The sequence below is a fragment of the Coregonus clupeaformis genome, chromosome 15 (assembly GCF_020615455.1).
Source record: "Coregonus clupeaformis isolate EN_2021a chromosome 15, ASM2061545v1, whole genome shotgun sequence".
NCBI lineage: Eukaryota > Metazoa > Chordata > Actinopteri > Salmoniformes > Salmonidae > Coregonus > Coregonus clupeaformis.
Window position 1 is genome coordinate 2,914,263 of NC_059206.1, and position 18,898 is coordinate 2,933,160.

Consider the following 18,898-nt stretch of genomic DNA (forward strand, 5'->3'; position numbering starts at 1 on the left):
CCAGTGTAAGGCGCTGGTCGATTCAGGCTCAGCTGGGAACATTATGGACAGGTCATTTTCACATAGTCAAGGCATTACATTGGTTCCCCTATCCATTCCACTCCCCATCAGAGCACTTGACAGTCGACCATTAGGGTCCGGGTTCGTTAGGGAAGTTACAGCACCAGTCACTATGGTTACACACAAGACTGATCGAGAGCAAGTCACTTTTTTTATTATTGAGTCCTGATTTCCCTGTTGTGTTAGGTCTTCCCTGGTTAGCACTCCACAACCCCACCTTTTCATGGCCGCAGAGGGTTCTCACGGGGTGATCGCGAGAGTGTCAGGGTAGGTGTCTAGGGGTTTCCGTTGGTGCAACCACGGTGGAAAGTCCAGACAGTACCTCCACCGTGCGCATTCCCCCCGAATACCTCGACTTGGCGCACGCGTTTTCCAAAACGCAGGCGACCAAATTACCACCTCATCGGGCGGGGGATTGCGCGATAAACCTCCGGGTAGACGCTGTGCCTCCCAGGAGTAATGTGTATCCCCTGTCACAGGCTGAAACGGAGGCTATGGAGACATACGTCTCCGAGTCCCTGCGGCAGGGGTTTATACATCCCTCCACTTTGCCCTCCGCCTCGAGTTTCTTTTTTGTGAAGAAGAAAGACGGAGGTCTGCGCCCTTGCATTGATTACCGATCACTGAACAAGGGGACGATACGATTTAGTTATCATCTACCCCTCATTCCATCTGTGATCGAATCAATGCATGGGGCACGCTTCTTCACAAAATTAGATCTCCGGAGTGCGTATAACCTGGTGCGTGTCCGAGAGGCGGACGAGTGGAAGACAGCATTCAGCACAACCTCGGGGCATTACGAATACCTGGTGATGCCTTACGGTTTGATGAATGCTCCATCCGTCTTCCAGTCCTTTGTGAACAAGGTGTTTCGGGACATGCTTGGTCGCGGTGTAGTGGTCTACATCGATGACATTCTGGTGTATTCCGCTACACGCGCCGAGCATGTGTCCCTGGTTCGCAAAGTGCTGGCCTGACTGTTGGAACATGACCTTTATGTCAAGGCAGAAAAGTGTCTGTTTTTCCAGCAGTCTGTCTCCTTCCTCGGATACCGCATTACCACCTCAGGTGTGGAGATGGAGGGAGATCGCTTTTCAGCCGTGCGTAATTGGCCGACTCCAACCACGGTAAAGGAGGTGCAGCGCTTTATTGGCTTTGCCAACTACTATCGGAGGTTTATCTGGGGCTTTGGCAAGGTCGCAGCTCCCATCACATCTCTGTTGAAGGGTGGGCCGTCCCGGCTCCGCTGGTCTGCTGAGGCTGACAGGGCCTTCAGTAACCTGAGGGGTCTGTTCACCTTAGCCCCGGTACTGGCCCACCCCGATCCATCACTACCGTTCGTAGTGGAGGGTGATGCGTCCGAGGTAGGGATAGGCGCGGTCCTATCTCAACACTCGGGCACGCCACCCAAGCTCCGCCCCTGTGCCTTCTTCTCCAAGAAGCTCAGCCCGGCGGAGCAGAACTACGACGTTGGTGATCGGGAGCTGTTGGCTCTTGTCCGAGTCCTGACCGTGTGGAGGCACTAGCTCGAGGGGGCGAAACACCCTTTCCTCGTCTGGACGGACCACCATAACCTGGAGTACATCCGGGCAGCGAGGAGGCTGAACCCTCACCAGGCCAGGTGGGCCCTATTCTTCACCCGGTTTGATTTTACACTATCATACATCCTGGGTACGAAGAACGTGAAGGCAGACGCACTGTCACGGCTGTACGACACAGAGGAGAGGCCCACAGACAACACCCCCATACTCCCGGCCTCCTACATTGAGGCGCCGGTAGTATGGGCGATGGACGTGGATATAGAGCAGGCGTTAGGCACAGAGCCATCTCCAGCTGGGCTGCAGTACGTGCCTGCTCTTGTCCGTGACCGTCTGATCTATTGGGCACACACGTCCCCTTCCTCTGGTCACCCAGGTATCGGGCGTACAGTGCGCTGCCTGACCGGAAAGTACTGGTGTTCTACCTTGGCTAAGGACGTGAGGGTGTATGTTTCCTCCTGCTCGGTGTGCGCCCAGAGTAAGGCACCTAGGCACCTCCCAGCGGGTAAGTTACAGCCTTTACCAGTTCCACAACGGCCATGTTCCCACTTGAGTATTGATTTCCTTACTGATCTTCCCCTCTCTCAAGGTAACACCACCATCCTGGTTGTTGTGGACCGCTTTTCCAAAGCCTGCCGCCTCCTTCCTCTGTCCGGTCTCCCCACGGCCCTGCAGACTGCGGAGGCCCTGTTTACACACGTCTTCCGGCACTATGGGGTACCAGAGGACATGGTGTCTGACCGGGGTCCCCAGTTCACATCCAAGGTCTGGAAGGCGTTCATGGAACGTCTGGGGGTCTTGGTCAGCCTGACCTCTGGTTTTCACCCCGAGTCTAATGGGCAGGTGGAACAGGTGAATCAGGATGTGTGTAGGTTACTGCATTCCTACTGCCAGGACAGGCCGGGGGAGTGGTCGGTGTTCTTGCCATGGGCCGAATATGCCCAGAACTCTCTCCGTCACTCCTCCACTAACCTAACGCCATTCCAATGTGTTGTAGGTTATCAACCGGTTCTGACACCGTGGCTCCAGAGCCAGACCGAGGCTCCTGCGGTGGATGACTGGTTTCGGCGCTCGGAGGAGACGTGGAACGCTGCTCATGTCCACCTCCAACGCGCCGTGTGTCGTCAGAAGGCCAACGCTGACCGCCACCGCAGTGAGGCCCCGGTCTTTGTACCGGGTGATCGAGTCTGACTCTCGACCCGGAATCTGCCCCTCCGCCTGCCCTGCCAGAAGCTGAGCCTGCGGTTTGTGGGGCCGTTCAAAGTCCTGAGGAGAATAAACGAGGTTACCTATAGGTTATTACTCCCGCCAGATTATCGTATTAATCCCTCGTTCCATGTGTCTCTCCTCAGGCCGGTGGTGGCTGGTCTGCTCCAGGAGTCTGAGGTGTGGGAGGTCCCTCCACCTCCTCTGGACATCGAGGGGGCCCCGTCGTACTCCGTCCGTTCCATCCTGGATTCGAGGCGTCGGGTGGGGGGCCTTCAGTATCTCATGGAGTGGGAGGGGTACGGTCCGGAGGAGCGGTGCTGGGTCCCGGTGAGGGATATCCTCGATCCCTCCCTGTTGCGGGATTTCCACCGTCACCATCCGGCTTGCCCTGCTCCGCGTTCTCCTGGCCGTCCCCGAGGCCGGTGTCGGCGCGCTGCTGGAGCTGCACGTCGGGGGGGTACTGTCACGACTTCCTCCGAAGCTGCCTCCTCTCCTGGTTCGGGCAGGCTTTGGCGTTCGTCGTCAGCGGCCTTCTAGCCACTGCCGCTCCTCATCTCATCATTCCATTTGTTTTGTCTTGTTTATTACACACACCTGGTTCATATCCCCTCATCAGTACTTGTATAAGTGTTCCCTCTGCCCCCTTGTCTTTGTGTGTGATTGTTTATTGTGAGGATAGTGAAGCTCGGTTGAGCTCCTTGTATTTGTATTGCCGGGTTATTTCCCCCGTGTACCTTGTTGGTTCCAGTGTGCCGGTTTTCCGCACTGGACTGTTTTGACGCATTACTGCGTAACTCTGTATTCCGGAATAAATCCTGTTATTCTGTGATTTACCCTCCTGCATCTGACTCCTTCAAATCACCCATCACACCACGTCACATGCTCATTCAGTGTGTCCATCTCAATTTGTCCAGAGTGGATTCCTGTCATTTTCCTCTCTCCTTCCGCTTTACAAATCTGGGAATAGCAATATGGCGGATACCCAGCAGGAACGCACTTAAACTGTACAGTTAAATTGGTTTCAGATGAGGGAAAGCATATAGGAGATGAAGCTGCTTTAGATAATTGTCCCTCCTAGCCACAAGCAGCTGAATGGCAACATCTTGTGGCAAAACATTATATAACACTCAAAAGCAATTGATGTTGCAAACGCATCAGTTATTATATAGCCTATGATGATCACAATTTGACATTGATTGACAGATTGAAATGAATTATTTGTCTTGTATGCTACTCCACGTGTGTAAAGTCTTTCAAAGCATATTTGTATGGTGTTCATGTATTAGGACTTCTGTATTGACGAACGTTGTGGACTCTTTATCTTGATAGGCTAAGGAAGAAATCTGTGCATTCATATCCATTTCAGAAGCAAGCTATAGAAGTGGCCCAGATAGAATACTTCACAAATTATATCCGTCCCTCTTCCTCTTCCCTTCCTTGGAGTAATCACTTATCCAACATGATTGGATGTGTGGGTAACAGCAAAGAAGGAAGTATGCATTTTAAAGTATTCAAACAGGGCCCGTGCCTGACATGAATAACAAAACAAATTGATCGGTTTTGCATTGAGTAGTGTATTGAAATAAATCTTTACATCCTTAGTACTCTGTCGGCTATTCGTTGAATGAAAACGCATGTCATAATTAAGGGGGCTTAGTTTACTGTTACACCGGAACAACCTCGGTTGTGATTGAATGGAACACTAAGGCCTTTTCCGGTCTCTTTTCACCCACCCACAGGAAGAAAATGGTGAGTGGAAAAATAGTCAGAGATGTATCTTACAACATCTATTGATGTATCTGTTTATTTTACCATAGATCGTTGTGATTTACGACTTGTAATCACCGATAATGGTTTCTCATCGATATTGTTTTTGATGTAAAGTTAGATGGTGTAAAAAAAAACTTGAACGTTTGCTTGCCTATATGCTTGCTGGCTAACTTGCCTATTCAACTAGCTAGCTTGTTACCGGCAAAAGTAAAGTGCACTTTCAACTAAAGCACCCTTTTCCTTTTTTTTCGGGTGGGAAGTGTTTTATGTAATGCTTTATTCACATGACTTAAATAAATGTGAACATGTATAACTAGCTAGCTCAATGCCTAACTACCACTAGGCAACATGGCTAACGTCAGCTTTCTAGCAAAGGAAGCATTGCTAACTGGTTGCCTTGCTTAAAGCAAACATTGAACTAACTACCTAAGTTGCCTAGAAACGTTCCTAGTCCATCTTAATTACCTAAGCATACAGTCGGCTGTACAGCAAATGATTAATTCTCTGCAAAGAATTACCAATCTTGTCAATGATGTTTTCAATACAAATGTCTGAACATATGAATTTCAGTGATTCTCACTTGTTGACTGAGACATGATCCCGACCTCTCCATGCATGCACACTGGATGACAAACATCTCTTTGGCTAACTTATGGACCTTGTGTGTTTCAGACGAAGGGGACATCGTCCTTCGGAAAGCGGCGTAATAAGACGCACGCTCTGTGCCGTCGCTGTGGCTCCAAAGCTTACCACCTGCAGAAGTCGTCCTGCGGAAAGTGTGGGTATCCTGAGAAACGCAAGAGAAGATGTAAGTGCCATTCCTTGAACGATCATTTATGGTTTAGTTATTGTCTCAACATGTTGAATGCTGAGGGTTGTTGCGGCATCTTTTACCGCTTGCCTTATTGACTTGTTAGAATATTTGACACAGTGCAGCATGACACAATTCATGTTTACTACCCAGTGTCTTGTCAATGATGTTTTCAATACAAATGTCTGAACATATGAATTTCAGTGATTCTTACTTTGTGACTGAGACGAGACCCCAACCTCTCCATGCATGCACATTGGATGACAGATCTTTCCCTAACTTGTGTGCCCCCACGTCTGTTGACTAGGAGTGAGAAATCACAAATCAGGATCTCAAAGTTGACCAGCTAACAGATTAACAATAACTTTTTAGTCTATTCTGGAAATGAAGTTGAGGATATTTGGGAATGTTTGCTGGCAAAACCTTTGATCCTGCTTTGTGACAATTCCCTTTGCTATGCCCCTTTTGTGTGTTGACCTGTTTCTTTCTGTAGACAACTGGAGCGCTAAGGCCAAGAGGAGGAACACCACTGGGTCCGGCCGCCTGAGACACCTGCGGGTCGTCTACCGCAGATTCAGGTGAGCACATCAACAGAGTACTCATGTAAAGCCAGGGGTACACAGTCCTGCTGATTTTTGCCCCATTGCCTGGAAAACCAAGGTCGTTCAGTAGGGCACATGGCAAAATGTTTTGCATCTGAAAATGGCATTCTCATTGGACAAGTTCAAGTAGGACGCTCTTCCCCTTTCAAAGCGTTTTCTCCTGATTCCTGCCTACTGAATGCGACCCTGGTGTGTGGACTCCAGCCAATCGTTAACATTAGTGCAGGGGTGTCAAACTCATTCCACGGAGGGCAGTGTGTCTGCAGGTTTTTACTTTCAATTATGACCTAGACAACCAGGTGAGGGGAGTTCCTTTACTAAGTGGTGACCTTGATTGATGAATTAGTTACAAGGGTGGAGCGAAAAGCTGCAGACCCTCGGCCCTAGGTGGAGAAATGAAAACCTGCAGGACTGGATCTCAAGGGCCTGAGTTAATCAAATGCTAAGGACATTCAGGTCATTCTACAATGTGAGAGTTTATTTGTGGTGGTTGACACTGTTATATGTGAATCGATCTCTGCTCCTGAGTCTGGTTGTGGCCCAATAAGCCACTGCTATCCGCCTGTTTGCTCTGTTAAAACTGTTGCTTTGAAAATGCTAGCTGAAATGAGCTTGCCAATGATGTCACAAAATGTCTGAACAAATGAGATCACAGTGATATTAAGATTTTTACTGAGGCAAGCTTCACTACCCCATCAGTTGTGACCTAGGGGTCCCGGAGAATACTTTTGAAAACCACTGACCTAGGGTCCAGATAGAACTCCATTTATTCTGCCGCATCTGTTAATAGCAATCTGTTACATAGTTGGTTCAGCACTAGCATATGCATCCAACAGACTTTCACAAATAACACCACAACCTGTAAAGACCTATAGTGACTGAATGAAAAGTTGCTAATTACCTTAGGTGAGCCGTAAGGTTACAATTCTAGTCTTCTACATAATGTTCAGATCTTATTTTCTTTCCCTATCCTTTTCAGGAATGGATTCCGGGAAGGGACCACCCCAAAGCCCAAGCGTGCTGCAGTGGCTGCCTCCAGCTCATCCTAGACACACTTTGGATTTACTTGTTTAAATAAATGTGTTGTTGATAGTTTTGAGTCTTGTCTGGGGTTTTTTCAGTATAACATGAATCATCCATGAACTCTTTCCACAGATCAGTGTGAACTGTGCAGTGCACTGGGGTTCACCAATCCCAATTGAATAAATATTTGCACTTATCCTACCTGGCTGTTCTTTTTAAAGAGTGTTTGTCAACTTGCACATTTGGTCCAATTGAAAAAGCATTATTTCCCAAGCCACTGCTTTAATCATCAGTTGACATAGCTTCTAACGGCCATAGAAATGGTATGGGTAAGACAACCTTTTTACAGTATTGTGTGGTGGGATTATAAAATATGCCATTTAGCAGACTTTTATCCAAAGTGAGTTAGGCATGCATACATTGGCAGTCCTTTGTGGGCAAATTATGTCATCAGACTTTGTCATCAAAATAACATACCAGAAGGGGGCATCGTTTACCAGGCTACCTAAATTATTGGGATCATCTGATTACCCCGAGTGTTTGGAGGACATTAAGTTCATTGACAAAACAGACCATGGGAGGCCTTTTCACACAGATTTATTTTTCAAACGTTCGCGGTGGGGTCTGTGTAAACTATGTGATTATATTGGAGACAGGTTTATAGCAGTACATTTCATCTATTAATTTACTGGTATAGTATTTCAAAGTAGCAGCCATATCAGCCAGGCAAACTAATTGTTCTCACTTTATGATAGAACGTTCAGATTTTTCTGCTGTGGCTGTGGCGCTCTTTACCGGAATTGTTAGGATTTTCTTGTGATCAAAACAAAACGACTTATTTTGCTCAAATAGAGATACTGTATAATAAAATTGTGTTCTCTTTGAAAAGATGTGTATGTATTTATTTATCCATGATATAGCCTAGTAGATATAGCTTAAATTGACTAATTTGCCATAATGCTTGATTAGCCAACTTACTTGAATACTGACACATTTCCCAATAACACTATGTATTCTTGTAGGCTGACTATTAGCCTAGTTTACATTAGGTTTGCTATGTATTGCTAATTGTTCTTGTGGTAGTGTGATACATTCATCCTGTTGGTTTCAGATGTCTAAAAAGACCCATAATCCCCATAAGGTAGTGTATGTCCCGCTTGCAGACATTTGCCATCACAGGGTTTTGGCCTACCGATGGGGGCAACAGACCAGCTACGAGGCAGAATAGATGGTATGACCTCTTTCAGAAAGTATTCACACCCTTTGACCTTTTCCACATTTTGTAGAGTTACAGCCTGACTTTAAAATGGATTAAATTGAGATGTGTTGTAACTGGCCTACACACAATACCCCATAATGTCAAAGTGGAATTATGTTTTTCAAAATGTTTATAAAATTAATAAAAAATGAAAAGCTGAAATGTCTTGAGTCAATAAGATGTCAACCCCTTTGTAATGGCAAGCCTTAATAAGTTCAGGATTACAAATGGGCTTAACAAGTCGCATAATAAACTGAATGGACTCACTCTGTGTGCAATTATAGTGTTTAACATGATTTTTGAATGACTACCTCATCTCTGTACCCCAGTCGAGCAGTGAATTTCAAACACAGATTCAATCACAAAGACCAGGAAGGTTTTTAATGCCTCTCAAAGAAGGGCACCTATTGGTAGATGGGTAAAAAATAATCATGTTAAATGCATATCCCCTTGAGCATGGTGAAGTTATTAATTACACTTTGGGTGGTGTGTCAATTCAACCAGTCACTACAGAAATACAGGCGTCCTTCTTAACTCAGTTGCCGGAGAGGAAGGAAACCGCTCAGGGATTGGTGACTTTAAAACAGTTACATAGTTTAATGGCTGTGATAGGAGAAAACTGAGGATGGATCAACAACATTGTAGTTACTCCATAATACTAACCTAATTGACAGACTGAAAAGAAGGAAGCCTGTACAGAATAAAAATATCCTGTTTGCAACAAGGCACTAAAGTAATTCTGCACAAATATTTTTTTCGTCCTGAATTCAAAGTGTTATGTTTCGGTCAAATCCAATACAACACATTACTGAGTACCACTCCATATTTTCAAGCATAGTGGTGGCTGCATCATGTTATGGGTATGCTTGTAATCGTTAAGGACTGGGGAGTTTTTCAGGATAAAAACGAAACGGAATGGAGCTAAGCACAGGTAAAATCCTAGAGGAAAACCTAGTTCAATCTGCTTTCCACCAGACACTGGGAGATGAATTCACCTTTCAGCAGGACAATAACATAAAACACAAGGCCACATCTACACTGAAGTTGCTTACCAAGAACACAGTGAATGTTCCTGAGTGGCCGAGTTACAGTTTTGACTGAAATCTACTTGAAAATCTATGGCAAGAACTGAAAATAGTTGTCTAGCAATGATCAACAACCAATTTGACAGAGCTTGAAGAATTTTGGAAATAATATTGGGCAAATGTTGCACAATCCAGGTGTGGAAACCTCTTAGAGGCTTACCCAGAAAGACTCACAACTGTAATCACTGCCAAAGGTGATTCTTACATGTGTTGACTCAGGGGTATGAATACTTATGTAAATGAGATATTTCTATATTTCATTTCCCAAAGTTTCTAAAAACATGTTTTCACTTTGTCATTATTGGGTATTGTGTGTAGATGGGTGAGAGAAACACATCTATTTAATATATTTTGAATTCAGGCTGTAACACAACAAAACAATTGGTTAAGGGTTATGAATACTTTCTGAAGGCACTGTATTATGACAAGAAACAATGGCAAAACCTGTGTAACAGTTTTTTCAACTCGCCCCTACCTGGGCTTGAACCAGGGACCCTCTGCACACATCGACGACAGTCACCCTCGAAGCACCATTACCCGTCGCTCCACAAAAGCCACGGGGGAAACAACTACTTCGAGGTCTCAGAGCGAGTGACGTCACCGATTGAAACGCTACTAGCGTGCCATTTCACACTGGTTACACCTGCATAGGCCTATGACATTTGAACTTTGTGTTCATGTAGAAAACATTATTACTAGAAATACCTGTCATTAAATATCGGTCTTTACTACTAATGAACAACAACTTTATTATCATATTTGGCCATCAAATTGTCATTGCATATTGTAACAAAGAGATTATACACAGTGTCAAAGCCCCAAGCTGTGATCTTGTCAACCAATCACATGATCAAGCAAGAAAACAGCAGAACATCTATGAATCAGTACCTATAGTACAACAGAATGCATGATATACAAAATATACAAAAGGGAGAGCCAAACTCTGGTGTGCTCCGACTCCTACCAATTCACCCGGGAGCTATGCAAGGTGTTCGACACTTCTCGGGTGGTGTCGGGGCACGAGGCCGGGAGGCGGACTACTCCGTGGAGTTCCGGACCCGGGCTCGAGAGGCAGGATGGGAGGAGGCCGCCCTGGTCGTCCTTTACGCGCAGGGGCTATCGGAGGGGATGAATGACAAACTCTCCTTCAGGGAGCTGCCTGAGCGACTGGACGGCCTCGTCGACCTCTTGGTGAGGGTAGACAATCGGTGTCGTGAGAGGGCGCACGAGAGAGGGATGACGCAAGGATGGAGAAGCAGAGACGTCTGTGCCAGGGATGTTGCCTGTACTGCGGCCAGGCAGGTTACTGCTGTGACTGGAAGTAGGAGGGCTCGCTAATATCGAGAGGGGTGCTAGCGAGTCAGAACCAAAACCCCAACCCCAGAGACTCCCGGACTTTTCTCCCCGTCAGGGTGCAGTGGGCCCGCACTGCGCATCGGGCGCATGCACTGGTGGATTCGGGGGCCGCGGGAAACCTGAAATACGCGGGGCTGGCCCAAGTGTGGAGCGTTCCGTTACTCTCCCTCTCCGAGCCGGTTCCGGTCATGGGCCTGGACGGCCGGCTGTTGAGGTCGGGCTTCATCACCCAGTGCACTGTCCCCGTGCATGTCCGGGTGGCAGGGGGGGGCTATGGGAGGATATCCAGTTTTTCATTGTAGACTCTCCGGAGTGTCCCCTCATCCTCGGGCACCCCTGGCTGGTCGCCCCCAAACCCCGGATAGACTGGTCTATGGGGCGGATCATCCCGGAGGGAGGCTCCGCCTCCGTCCTGTTCCGGTCTCCACCGACCATTCATTAGCCCAAACCACCGTCCCAGACCACCTACCAGTCCTCACCTCTTCCCCAGGTCCCGCACTCCGAACCGCCTACCGCCCTAGCGGCGGCTACAGACTCCGTCACCGGCCCAGACCTGGCAGGCGTTCCCTGGGAGTTTTGGGATTACATTTACATTTACATTTTAGTCATTTAGCAGACGCTCTTATCCAGAGCGACTTACATATATATTTTTTATACTGCCCCCCCGTGGGAATCGAACCCACAACCCTGGCGTTGCAAACGCCATGCTCTATCAACTGAGCTACATCCCTGCCGGCCATTCCCTCCCCTACCCTGGACGACGCTGGGCCAATTGTGCGCCGCCCATGAGTCTCCCGGTCGCGGCCGGCTGCGACAGAGCCTGGATCTGGGGGAGGTGTTTAGTAAGAGGCATGCCAAGGGCCTACCTCCTCACAGGCCATACGACTGCGCTATCGATCTCCCGCCGGGCGCCATGCCCACACGAGGGCGATTGTTTTCCTTGTCCCTGCCAGAGACTCTGGCCATGAGGGAGTATATCGACGAGGCACTCGTCGAGGGTCACATCTGTCCCTCTACATCACCCGCGGACGCGGGCTTCTTCTTCATGGGGAAAAAGGACGGTGGGCAGCGGCCGTGCATTGATTACCGGGTGCTCAACGACATCACGGTTAAGAACCACTACCCACTACCCATGATGACGACAGCATTCGAGTCGTTGCAGGGAGCCCGGGTCTTCACCAAGCTGGACTTACGAAATGCCTACAACCTGGTGAGGATTCGGGAGGGTGACGAGTGGAAGACGGCTTTTAACACACCCAGTGGGCATTACAAGTACCAAGTCATGCCATTCGGTCTAACCAACGCGCCTGCGGTGTTCCAGGCGTTGGTCAATGACGTGCTCCGGGACCTCCTCGACTACAGCGTCTTCATTTATTTGGATGACATCCTGATATTTTCAAAGGACATGAGTGAACACCAGCAGCACGTTCGGCAGGTCCTCCAACGCCTTCTCCGTCACCAGCTCTACGTCAAGGCGGAGAAGTGCGTGTTCCACACAGAGACAGTCTCCTTCCTGGGGTATATCGTCACCCAGGGGGACCCACGGATGGACCCAGCCAAGGTCAGCGCGGTACTGGATTGGCCCCAGCCCTCATCCCTCAAGCAACTACAACGGTTTTTAGGGTTCGCTAATTTTTATAGGCGATTTATTCGCAATTTTAGCTCCCTAGCTGCTCCCCTGACAGCCCTCACCCAAATGAGCGTGCGCTCCTTCGCCTGGACCCCGGAAGCTGGGAACGCATTTGATGCGCTTAAGCTGCGTTTTACATCGTACCCGTTCCTATGGCATCCTGATCTGTCCCTGCCGTTCATTGTGGAGGTGGATGCTTGAGATGTTGCGGTGGGAGCAATCCTGTCCCAGCGGTTCCTCACAGACGGTAAGACTCACCCCTGCGCGTTTTCTCCCGTCGGCTGTCCCCGGCGGAGCGGTGTGGGGAACCGTGAGCTGCTAGCGGTCAAGCTCGCCCTGGGGGAGTGGAGGCATTGGCTAGAGGGGGCCGCCCATCCATTCGTCATATGGACTGACCATAAGAACTTAGCCTACATTCAGGGGGCCAAGAGGCTCAACTCGCGCCAGGCCAGGTGGGCGTTGTTGAACACCAAGCCTGACGCGCTCTCCTGGCAGTTCGAACCCGTGGACCTGGTGGAGAGGGATGACCCCATTGTCCCCAACGCCCTGACTGCTGCACAGTTTCGTGGGGAATTGATAGGCTGGTCAGAGCAGCTCTTCGGCGGGAGCCCGATCCGGGCAGAGGTCCATCCATGTATGTACCCAAGGCTGCGCGGTCATGACTGCTTCAGTGGGCGCACGCGTCCGACCTCACCAGCCATCCAGGGGGCACCAGGATGTTGGAGTTCCTGTGTAGGAGGTTCTGGTGACCATCAGCTGAGGGGGAAATGCGCGCCTTTGTAGCTGCTTGCCCAGTGTGCGCACGCAGGAAGAGCTCATGTCAGGCCGCGGCAGGGCTGCTCCGACCCCTGCCCATCCCCAAGCGCCGCTGGTCCCACATCTCGCTGAATTTAATTTCCGCCCTACCGCTCTCTGATGGATACACAGTCATCCTGGTCATTGTGGACCAGTTTTCGAAGGCTGCCCACTTCATTTCCCTTCTCAAACTCCTGTCAGCCCGGGAGATGGCTAAGTTGGTGGTGCAGCACATTTTCCGGGTCCATGGCCTTCCCCAAGATGTGGTGTTGTATCAGGGTCCTCAGTTCGCCTCCAGGTTCTGGAAGGCGTTCGCCACCTGCCTCAGCACCTCCGTCAGCTTGTCTTCCGGCTTCCATCCCCAGTCGAACGGGCAGACTGAGCGCATCAATCAGGATCTGGAGGGGGTGCTGAGGTGCTATGCCTCCAGCAACCCAGCTACGTGGAGTCAGCGACTGGCGTGGGCGGAGTACGCCCACAACACCCTTCTCTGCTCGTCCACCGGCCTGTCTCCCTTCCAGTGCCAATACGGGTACCAACCCGAGCAAGAGGAGGAGGCGGCGGTCCCGTCGGTCCAGGCCCACATCAGTCACTGTCGCCGCACCTGGAGGCAGGTACGGGAGGCACTTAAGCAGGCCTTGGTAAGGTCTCAACATCAGGCCAACCGCAGGCATCGCCGGCCCTGGTTTTTCGCCCGGACAGAGGATGTGGCTCTCCACGCGTTATCTTCCCCTCCGCATGGAGTCCAGAAAGCTGTCCCCCGGTTCGTCGGGCCTTTCAGAGTGGTCCGGCGAGTCAACCCAGTGGCCTACCGCCTGCAACTTCCCCCCACCATGCGGGTGCATCCCACATTCCATGTGTCCCTCCTCAAGCCCGTCGCCACCTGTCCCCTGGCTCCCCCTCCTCGTCCTGTTACCCCGCTGCGCTTCGTCGGAGGGCAGCCGGCTTTTACTGTGGACCGGATCCTGGACTGCCGACGGGTGGGGAGGGGTCTCAAATTTCTGGTGGACTGGGAGGGTTATGGGCTGGAGGAGCGGTCCTGGGTGCCCAGGAGTGACATTCTGGACCCAGGACTGATAACAACATTCCGTCTTCTCCACCTGGAGGCGCCGAGGTGAAAGGCTGGGGCCGTTCGTCGGGGGGGCACTGTTACAGGAGGGGGTCGCATTTCCGGAGCGACCCACTAGGTGTCATCCTCCGACAACCTTAGGCACCTCCTCACTCACAGTCTGGACTAATCATTATCTTATTGGTGTCACCTGTGTCTACCTGTTCACCTGTGTATTTATGCCCTCACTTCCCTGTGTTCCCTTGCGCTGTTTTCTCTGCTAGTTCTCGATGCCAAACAGTACTAATCAGTGTCTGATCGCGAGACGTATGTACAGGTACTTGAGAAGTGTTCTCCCTGTTTCATTGTGGTTTTCAGTCATAGTTAGTATTTCGTATGTTTGCTGTCAGCCTGTTTTTGGAGACCAATTTGCTCCTCCTTTATTTTTTCCTGACAGGTCCGTTATTTTGTATCCTGGTTTTGGGACCACCAGTAAAGATCCTTGTTTCACCATCTTTGCCTACTGCCTACTGTCTATCCTGCACCGCACCTGGGTCACACCTCACACCAACCCTTATACATTCTGTCTGGAGAATAAGTTCAAGATGACCACCACTAGGTGATTGTTTTATCTGCTGTATAGCACAGAAGGACATGGAGGAGACGGGGTGATCGGCTTCTGAGAAATGATGTGCAGTAGGGGATTTAAGGTCATTTCAATTTCAATTCAATTGAAGTGCTTTATTGGCATGGGAAACATATGTTTACATTGCCAAAGCAAGTGAAATAGATAATAAACAATAACAAATTAACAGTAAATATTACACTCACAAAAGTTCCAATAGAATAAAGACATTTCAAATGTCATATTATTTCTATATACAGTGTCGTAATGATGTGTAAATAGTTAAAGTACAAAAGGGAAAATAAATAAACATAAATATAGGTTGTATTTACAATGGTGATTGTTCTTCACTGGTTGCCCTTTTCTTGTGGCAACAGGTCACAAATCTTGCTGCTGTGATTGCACACTGTGGTATTTCACCCAATAGATATGGGAGTTTATCTAAATTGGATTTGTTTTCAAATTCTTTGTGGGTCTGTGTAATCTGAGGGAAATTTGTGTCTCTAATATGGTCATACATTTGGCAGGAGGTTAGGAAGTGCAGCTCAGTTTCCACCTCATTTTGTGGGCTGTGTGCACATAGCCTGTCTTCTCTTGAGAGCCAGGTCTGCCTTCAGCGGCCTTTCTCAATAGCAAGGCTATGTTCACTGAGTCTGTACATAATCAAAGATTTCTTTAATTTTGGGTCAGTCACAGTGGTCAGGTATTCTGCCACTGTGTTTAGGGCCAAATAGCATTATAGTTTGCTTAGTTTTTTTGTAAATTCTTTCCAATGTGTTAAGTAATTGTCTTTTTGTTTTCTCATGATTTGGCTGTCCTGGGGCTCTGTGGGGTCTGTTTGTGTTTGTGAACAGAGCCCCAGGACCAGCTTGCTTAGGGAGCTCTTCTCCAGGTTCATTTCTCTGTAGGTGATGGCTTTGTTATAGAAGGTTTGGGAATCGCTTCCTTTTAGGTGGTTGTAGAATTTAACGGCTCTTTTCTGGATTTTGATCATTAGCAGGTATCGGCCTAATTCTGCTCTGCATGCATTATTTGTTGTTTTACGTTGTACACAGGATATTTTTGCAGAATTCTTCATGCAGAGTCTCAATTAGGTGTTTGTCCCATTTAGTGAATTCTGATGTGTATTTTTGATGGATTATCAGATAAAATTGAGTTAATCATGAACATATAGTTAACATTCTTTGTGGCTAACTGAATTGGGTCATTTCTCTGTGTGTGTGGGTAAAAGAGGGAATCTGACCTAGGGTCAGATTGCTCCCTTTTGTCTCTCTCCTCACACAAAGTGATAAAGAGCGGTGCCAGGGTTGAACAGAGTTTAAACTAAACATGAGTGTTTTTGCAAGATAAGGGATTGATTGAGTGTATTACTATTGATTCTGAACTGAATGAAAGTCGAATGTAGCCACCACCATAGACAAAGGGAGTGGGCGGAGCAATAAAACAGCGGGAAACTGAAGCGGAGACTAAATAAGATGGAGGGAGAGAGTAAGAGGGGGTGCCATTCTGCAGACTGGTATCGGCTTTGTTGAAACTCTAATAAAGTCATCTTGATGCAACAACAACTCTGTAAGACCTTATTTGTAATAAAGTATAGTGGTTATTTTCCACAACAATTCTTGGTTGGTGAGCGGACCCCAGACCTCACAACCATAAAGGGCAATGGGTTCTATAACTGATTCAAGTATTTTTAGCCAGATCCTAATTGGTATGTTGAATTTTATGTTCCTTTTGATGGCATAGAATGCCCTTCTTGCCTTGTATCTCAGATCGTTCACACCTTTGTGGAAGTTATCTGTGGCGCTGATGTTTAGGCCGAGGTGTGTATAGATTTTTGTGTGTTCTTCTCCTTACAGCATTCTTGTGTTCAATAATACGTGTTCTTATCTGTCCATTGGTTTTGCCCACTTATTGCTTATTGCATGGACAAGAGATAAGGTATATGACGTTAGAAGAGCTGCATGTGAGGAACTATTTGATAGTGTATTGTTTGTCAGTGGCAGAGCTACTGAATACGCTCACTTTTTTAAAGGAATCCCTACATGCCGCACAACTACGGCAGGGATAGAAGCCAGTCACCTCGTCCAGTCTTCCGTCATTTATTTTACGGGGAGGTGGGGGAGGACATGAGTATCAGCCCGAACAATGAAGTTGCTGACATTCCTGGCCTTATAGTGGGAAAAGAGAGGAGGGTTAGAGAAAATATTTTGCCAAGCAGGATCAGCCATGAGCAGATTCTAATGTTTCTTAATCTTTCCCTTGATGTGACGTCATCACTCAGAGGACGATATGTTGTGGTACAGACACATTTATGTTTTTTAAAATGTTTTTTATAGACAGTGTCTCTCATGTATGAAGGTAAGTGTACCACAATATGACATAGCATCCAGTCAACACAATGGGAAATAGGTTCAGTTAAACTGTCGTTACATGCTACAATAGGCGGTCCAGGGGGCTTCTCTAGCGATTTGTGAACCATAGAAAGGCAATACATAAGAGGGACTGAAGGGAAGTCTTTTGTAAGATACTTAAATTCAGCTTGGGAGATATGGCCCTATGCCAATGCATTTTGGAGAAAATAGTCCATTTGATCCCTGTAAATGGTGGTAGGGTTTCTTTCCAACATGGTGTAACAAGTCTCATTAGAGAGTTGGGACATGATCTCAGAGGCATTGTTGTCTTTATTTAACAATACTAAGCCGCCTCCTTTGTTAGCGGGTTCCAAGCCACATTCCTGTTGCTGCTCAGGGAAGATAATGTATCTGGCCGTGTGGTGCCAGGACAACAACCTCTCCCTCAACGTGACCAAGACAAAGGAGATGATTGTGGACTACAGGAAAAAAAATAGGACTGAGCACGCCCCCATTCTCATCGACGGGGCTGTAGTGGAACAGGTTGAGAGCTTCAAGTTCCTTGGTGTCCACATCACCAACGAACTATCATGGTCCAAACACACCAAGACAGTCGTGAAGAGGGCACGACAAAGCCTATTCCCCCTCAGGAGACTAAAAAGATTTGGCATGGGTCCCCAGATCCTCAAAAAAATTCTACAGCTGCACCATCGAGAGCATCCTGACTGGTTGCATCACCGCCTGGTATGGCAACTGCTTGGCCTCCGACCGCAAGGCACTACAGAGGGTAGTGCGTACGGCCCAGTACATCACTGGGGCAAAGCTTCCTGCCATCCAGGACCTCTATACCAGGCGGTGTCAGAGGAAGGCCCTCAAAATTGTCAAAGACTCCAGCCACCCTAGTCATAGACTGTTCTCTCTGCTACCGCATGGCAAGCGGTACCGGAGTGCCAAGTCTAGGTCCAAAAGACTTCTCAACAGCTTCTACCCCCAAGCCATAAGACTCCTGAACAGCTAATCATGGCTACCCGGACTATTTGCACTGCCCCCCCCACCCCATCCTTTTTACGCTGCTGCTACTCTGTTAAGTATTTATGCATAGTCACTTTAACTCTATCCACATGTACATATTACCTCAACTACCTCAACTAGCCGGTGCCCCTGCACATTGACTCTGCAACGGTACCCCCCTGTATATATAGCCTCCCTACTGTCACTTTATTTTACTTCTGCTCTTTTTTTTCTCAACACTTTTTTAGTTTGTTGTTGTTTTATTCTTACTTTTTTTGTTTAAAATAAATGCACTGTTGGTTAAGGGCTGTAAGTAAGCATTTCACTGTAATGTCTGCACCTGTTGTATTCGGCGCATGTGACCAATAAAATGTGATTTGATTTGATTTGATTTGATTTTCCCAATGTCTGTTTTTTAGACGACTGCAGGATTAAATATCTCTCTCCACCAGATTACAAAAAGTATCAATAGCGGCATTGTTGACTGGTGGACAAAAATGTATTTTGACTCTTACAGTGGTTTGTTGTGAGGATTCAGTAGGGGATTAGCTGTCTAGATGTGTAAGGAATTGACCCCGCACATTGTATTTGTTGGCTTCTCCTTGAAATGGACTTGCTTCTTAGGTTTTCCATAGCCCTGCGATGGTGCGTTCAACCTCCATGGGTACACCCTGTCATTGCGGAAGTCCATGGTATCTCTCCTCAGTTTGCTTATCTTCGTTATTG

At 48.0% G+C, this 18,898-nt stretch overlaps 1 protein-coding gene and 3 non-coding genes across 4 annotated transcripts; all 4 read left to right on the plus strand.

Moving 5' to 3' along the window:
- Positions 1-4,453: 4,453 nt before the first annotated feature.
- LOC121582136 (60S ribosomal protein L37) lies at positions 4,454-7,082 on the plus strand. The gene is made up of 4 exons (XM_041897740.2): positions 4,454-4,556; positions 5,250-5,385; positions 5,882-5,966; positions 6,970-7,082. The coding sequence occupies exons 1-4, from the start codon at positions 4,554-4,556 to the stop codon at positions 7,037-7,039; spliced, it is 294 nt and encodes a 97-aa protein (XP_041753674.1). The 5' UTR covers positions 4,454-4,553; the 3' UTR covers positions 7,040-7,082.
- Positions 5,098-5,176, plus strand: LOC121583733. Its single transcript, XR_006003590.1, has one exon. It is a non-coding gene; the product is annotated as a small nucleolar RNA SNORD72 (small nucleolar RNA).
- On the plus strand, positions 5,543-5,621 carry LOC121583734. The gene has a single exon (XR_006003591.1). It is a non-coding gene; the product is annotated as a small nucleolar RNA SNORD72 (small nucleolar RNA).
- On the plus strand, positions 6,600-6,674 carry LOC121583735. The gene has a single exon (XR_006003592.1). It is a non-coding gene; the product is annotated as a small nucleolar RNA SNORD72 (small nucleolar RNA).
- Positions 7,083-18,898: the final 11,816 nt, after the last annotated feature.

Coding starts and splice junctions, on each gene's coding strand:
- LOC121582136 (XM_041897740.2), top strand. Junction 5,386..5,881: donor TGAGAAACGCAAGAGAAGAT/GTAAGTGCCATT, acceptor TTCTTTCTGTAG/ACAACTGGAGCGCTAAGGCC. Junction 5,967..6,969: donor GTCGTCTACCGCAGATTCAG/GTGAGCACATCA, acceptor TATCCTTTTCAG/GAATGGATTCCGGGAAGGGA.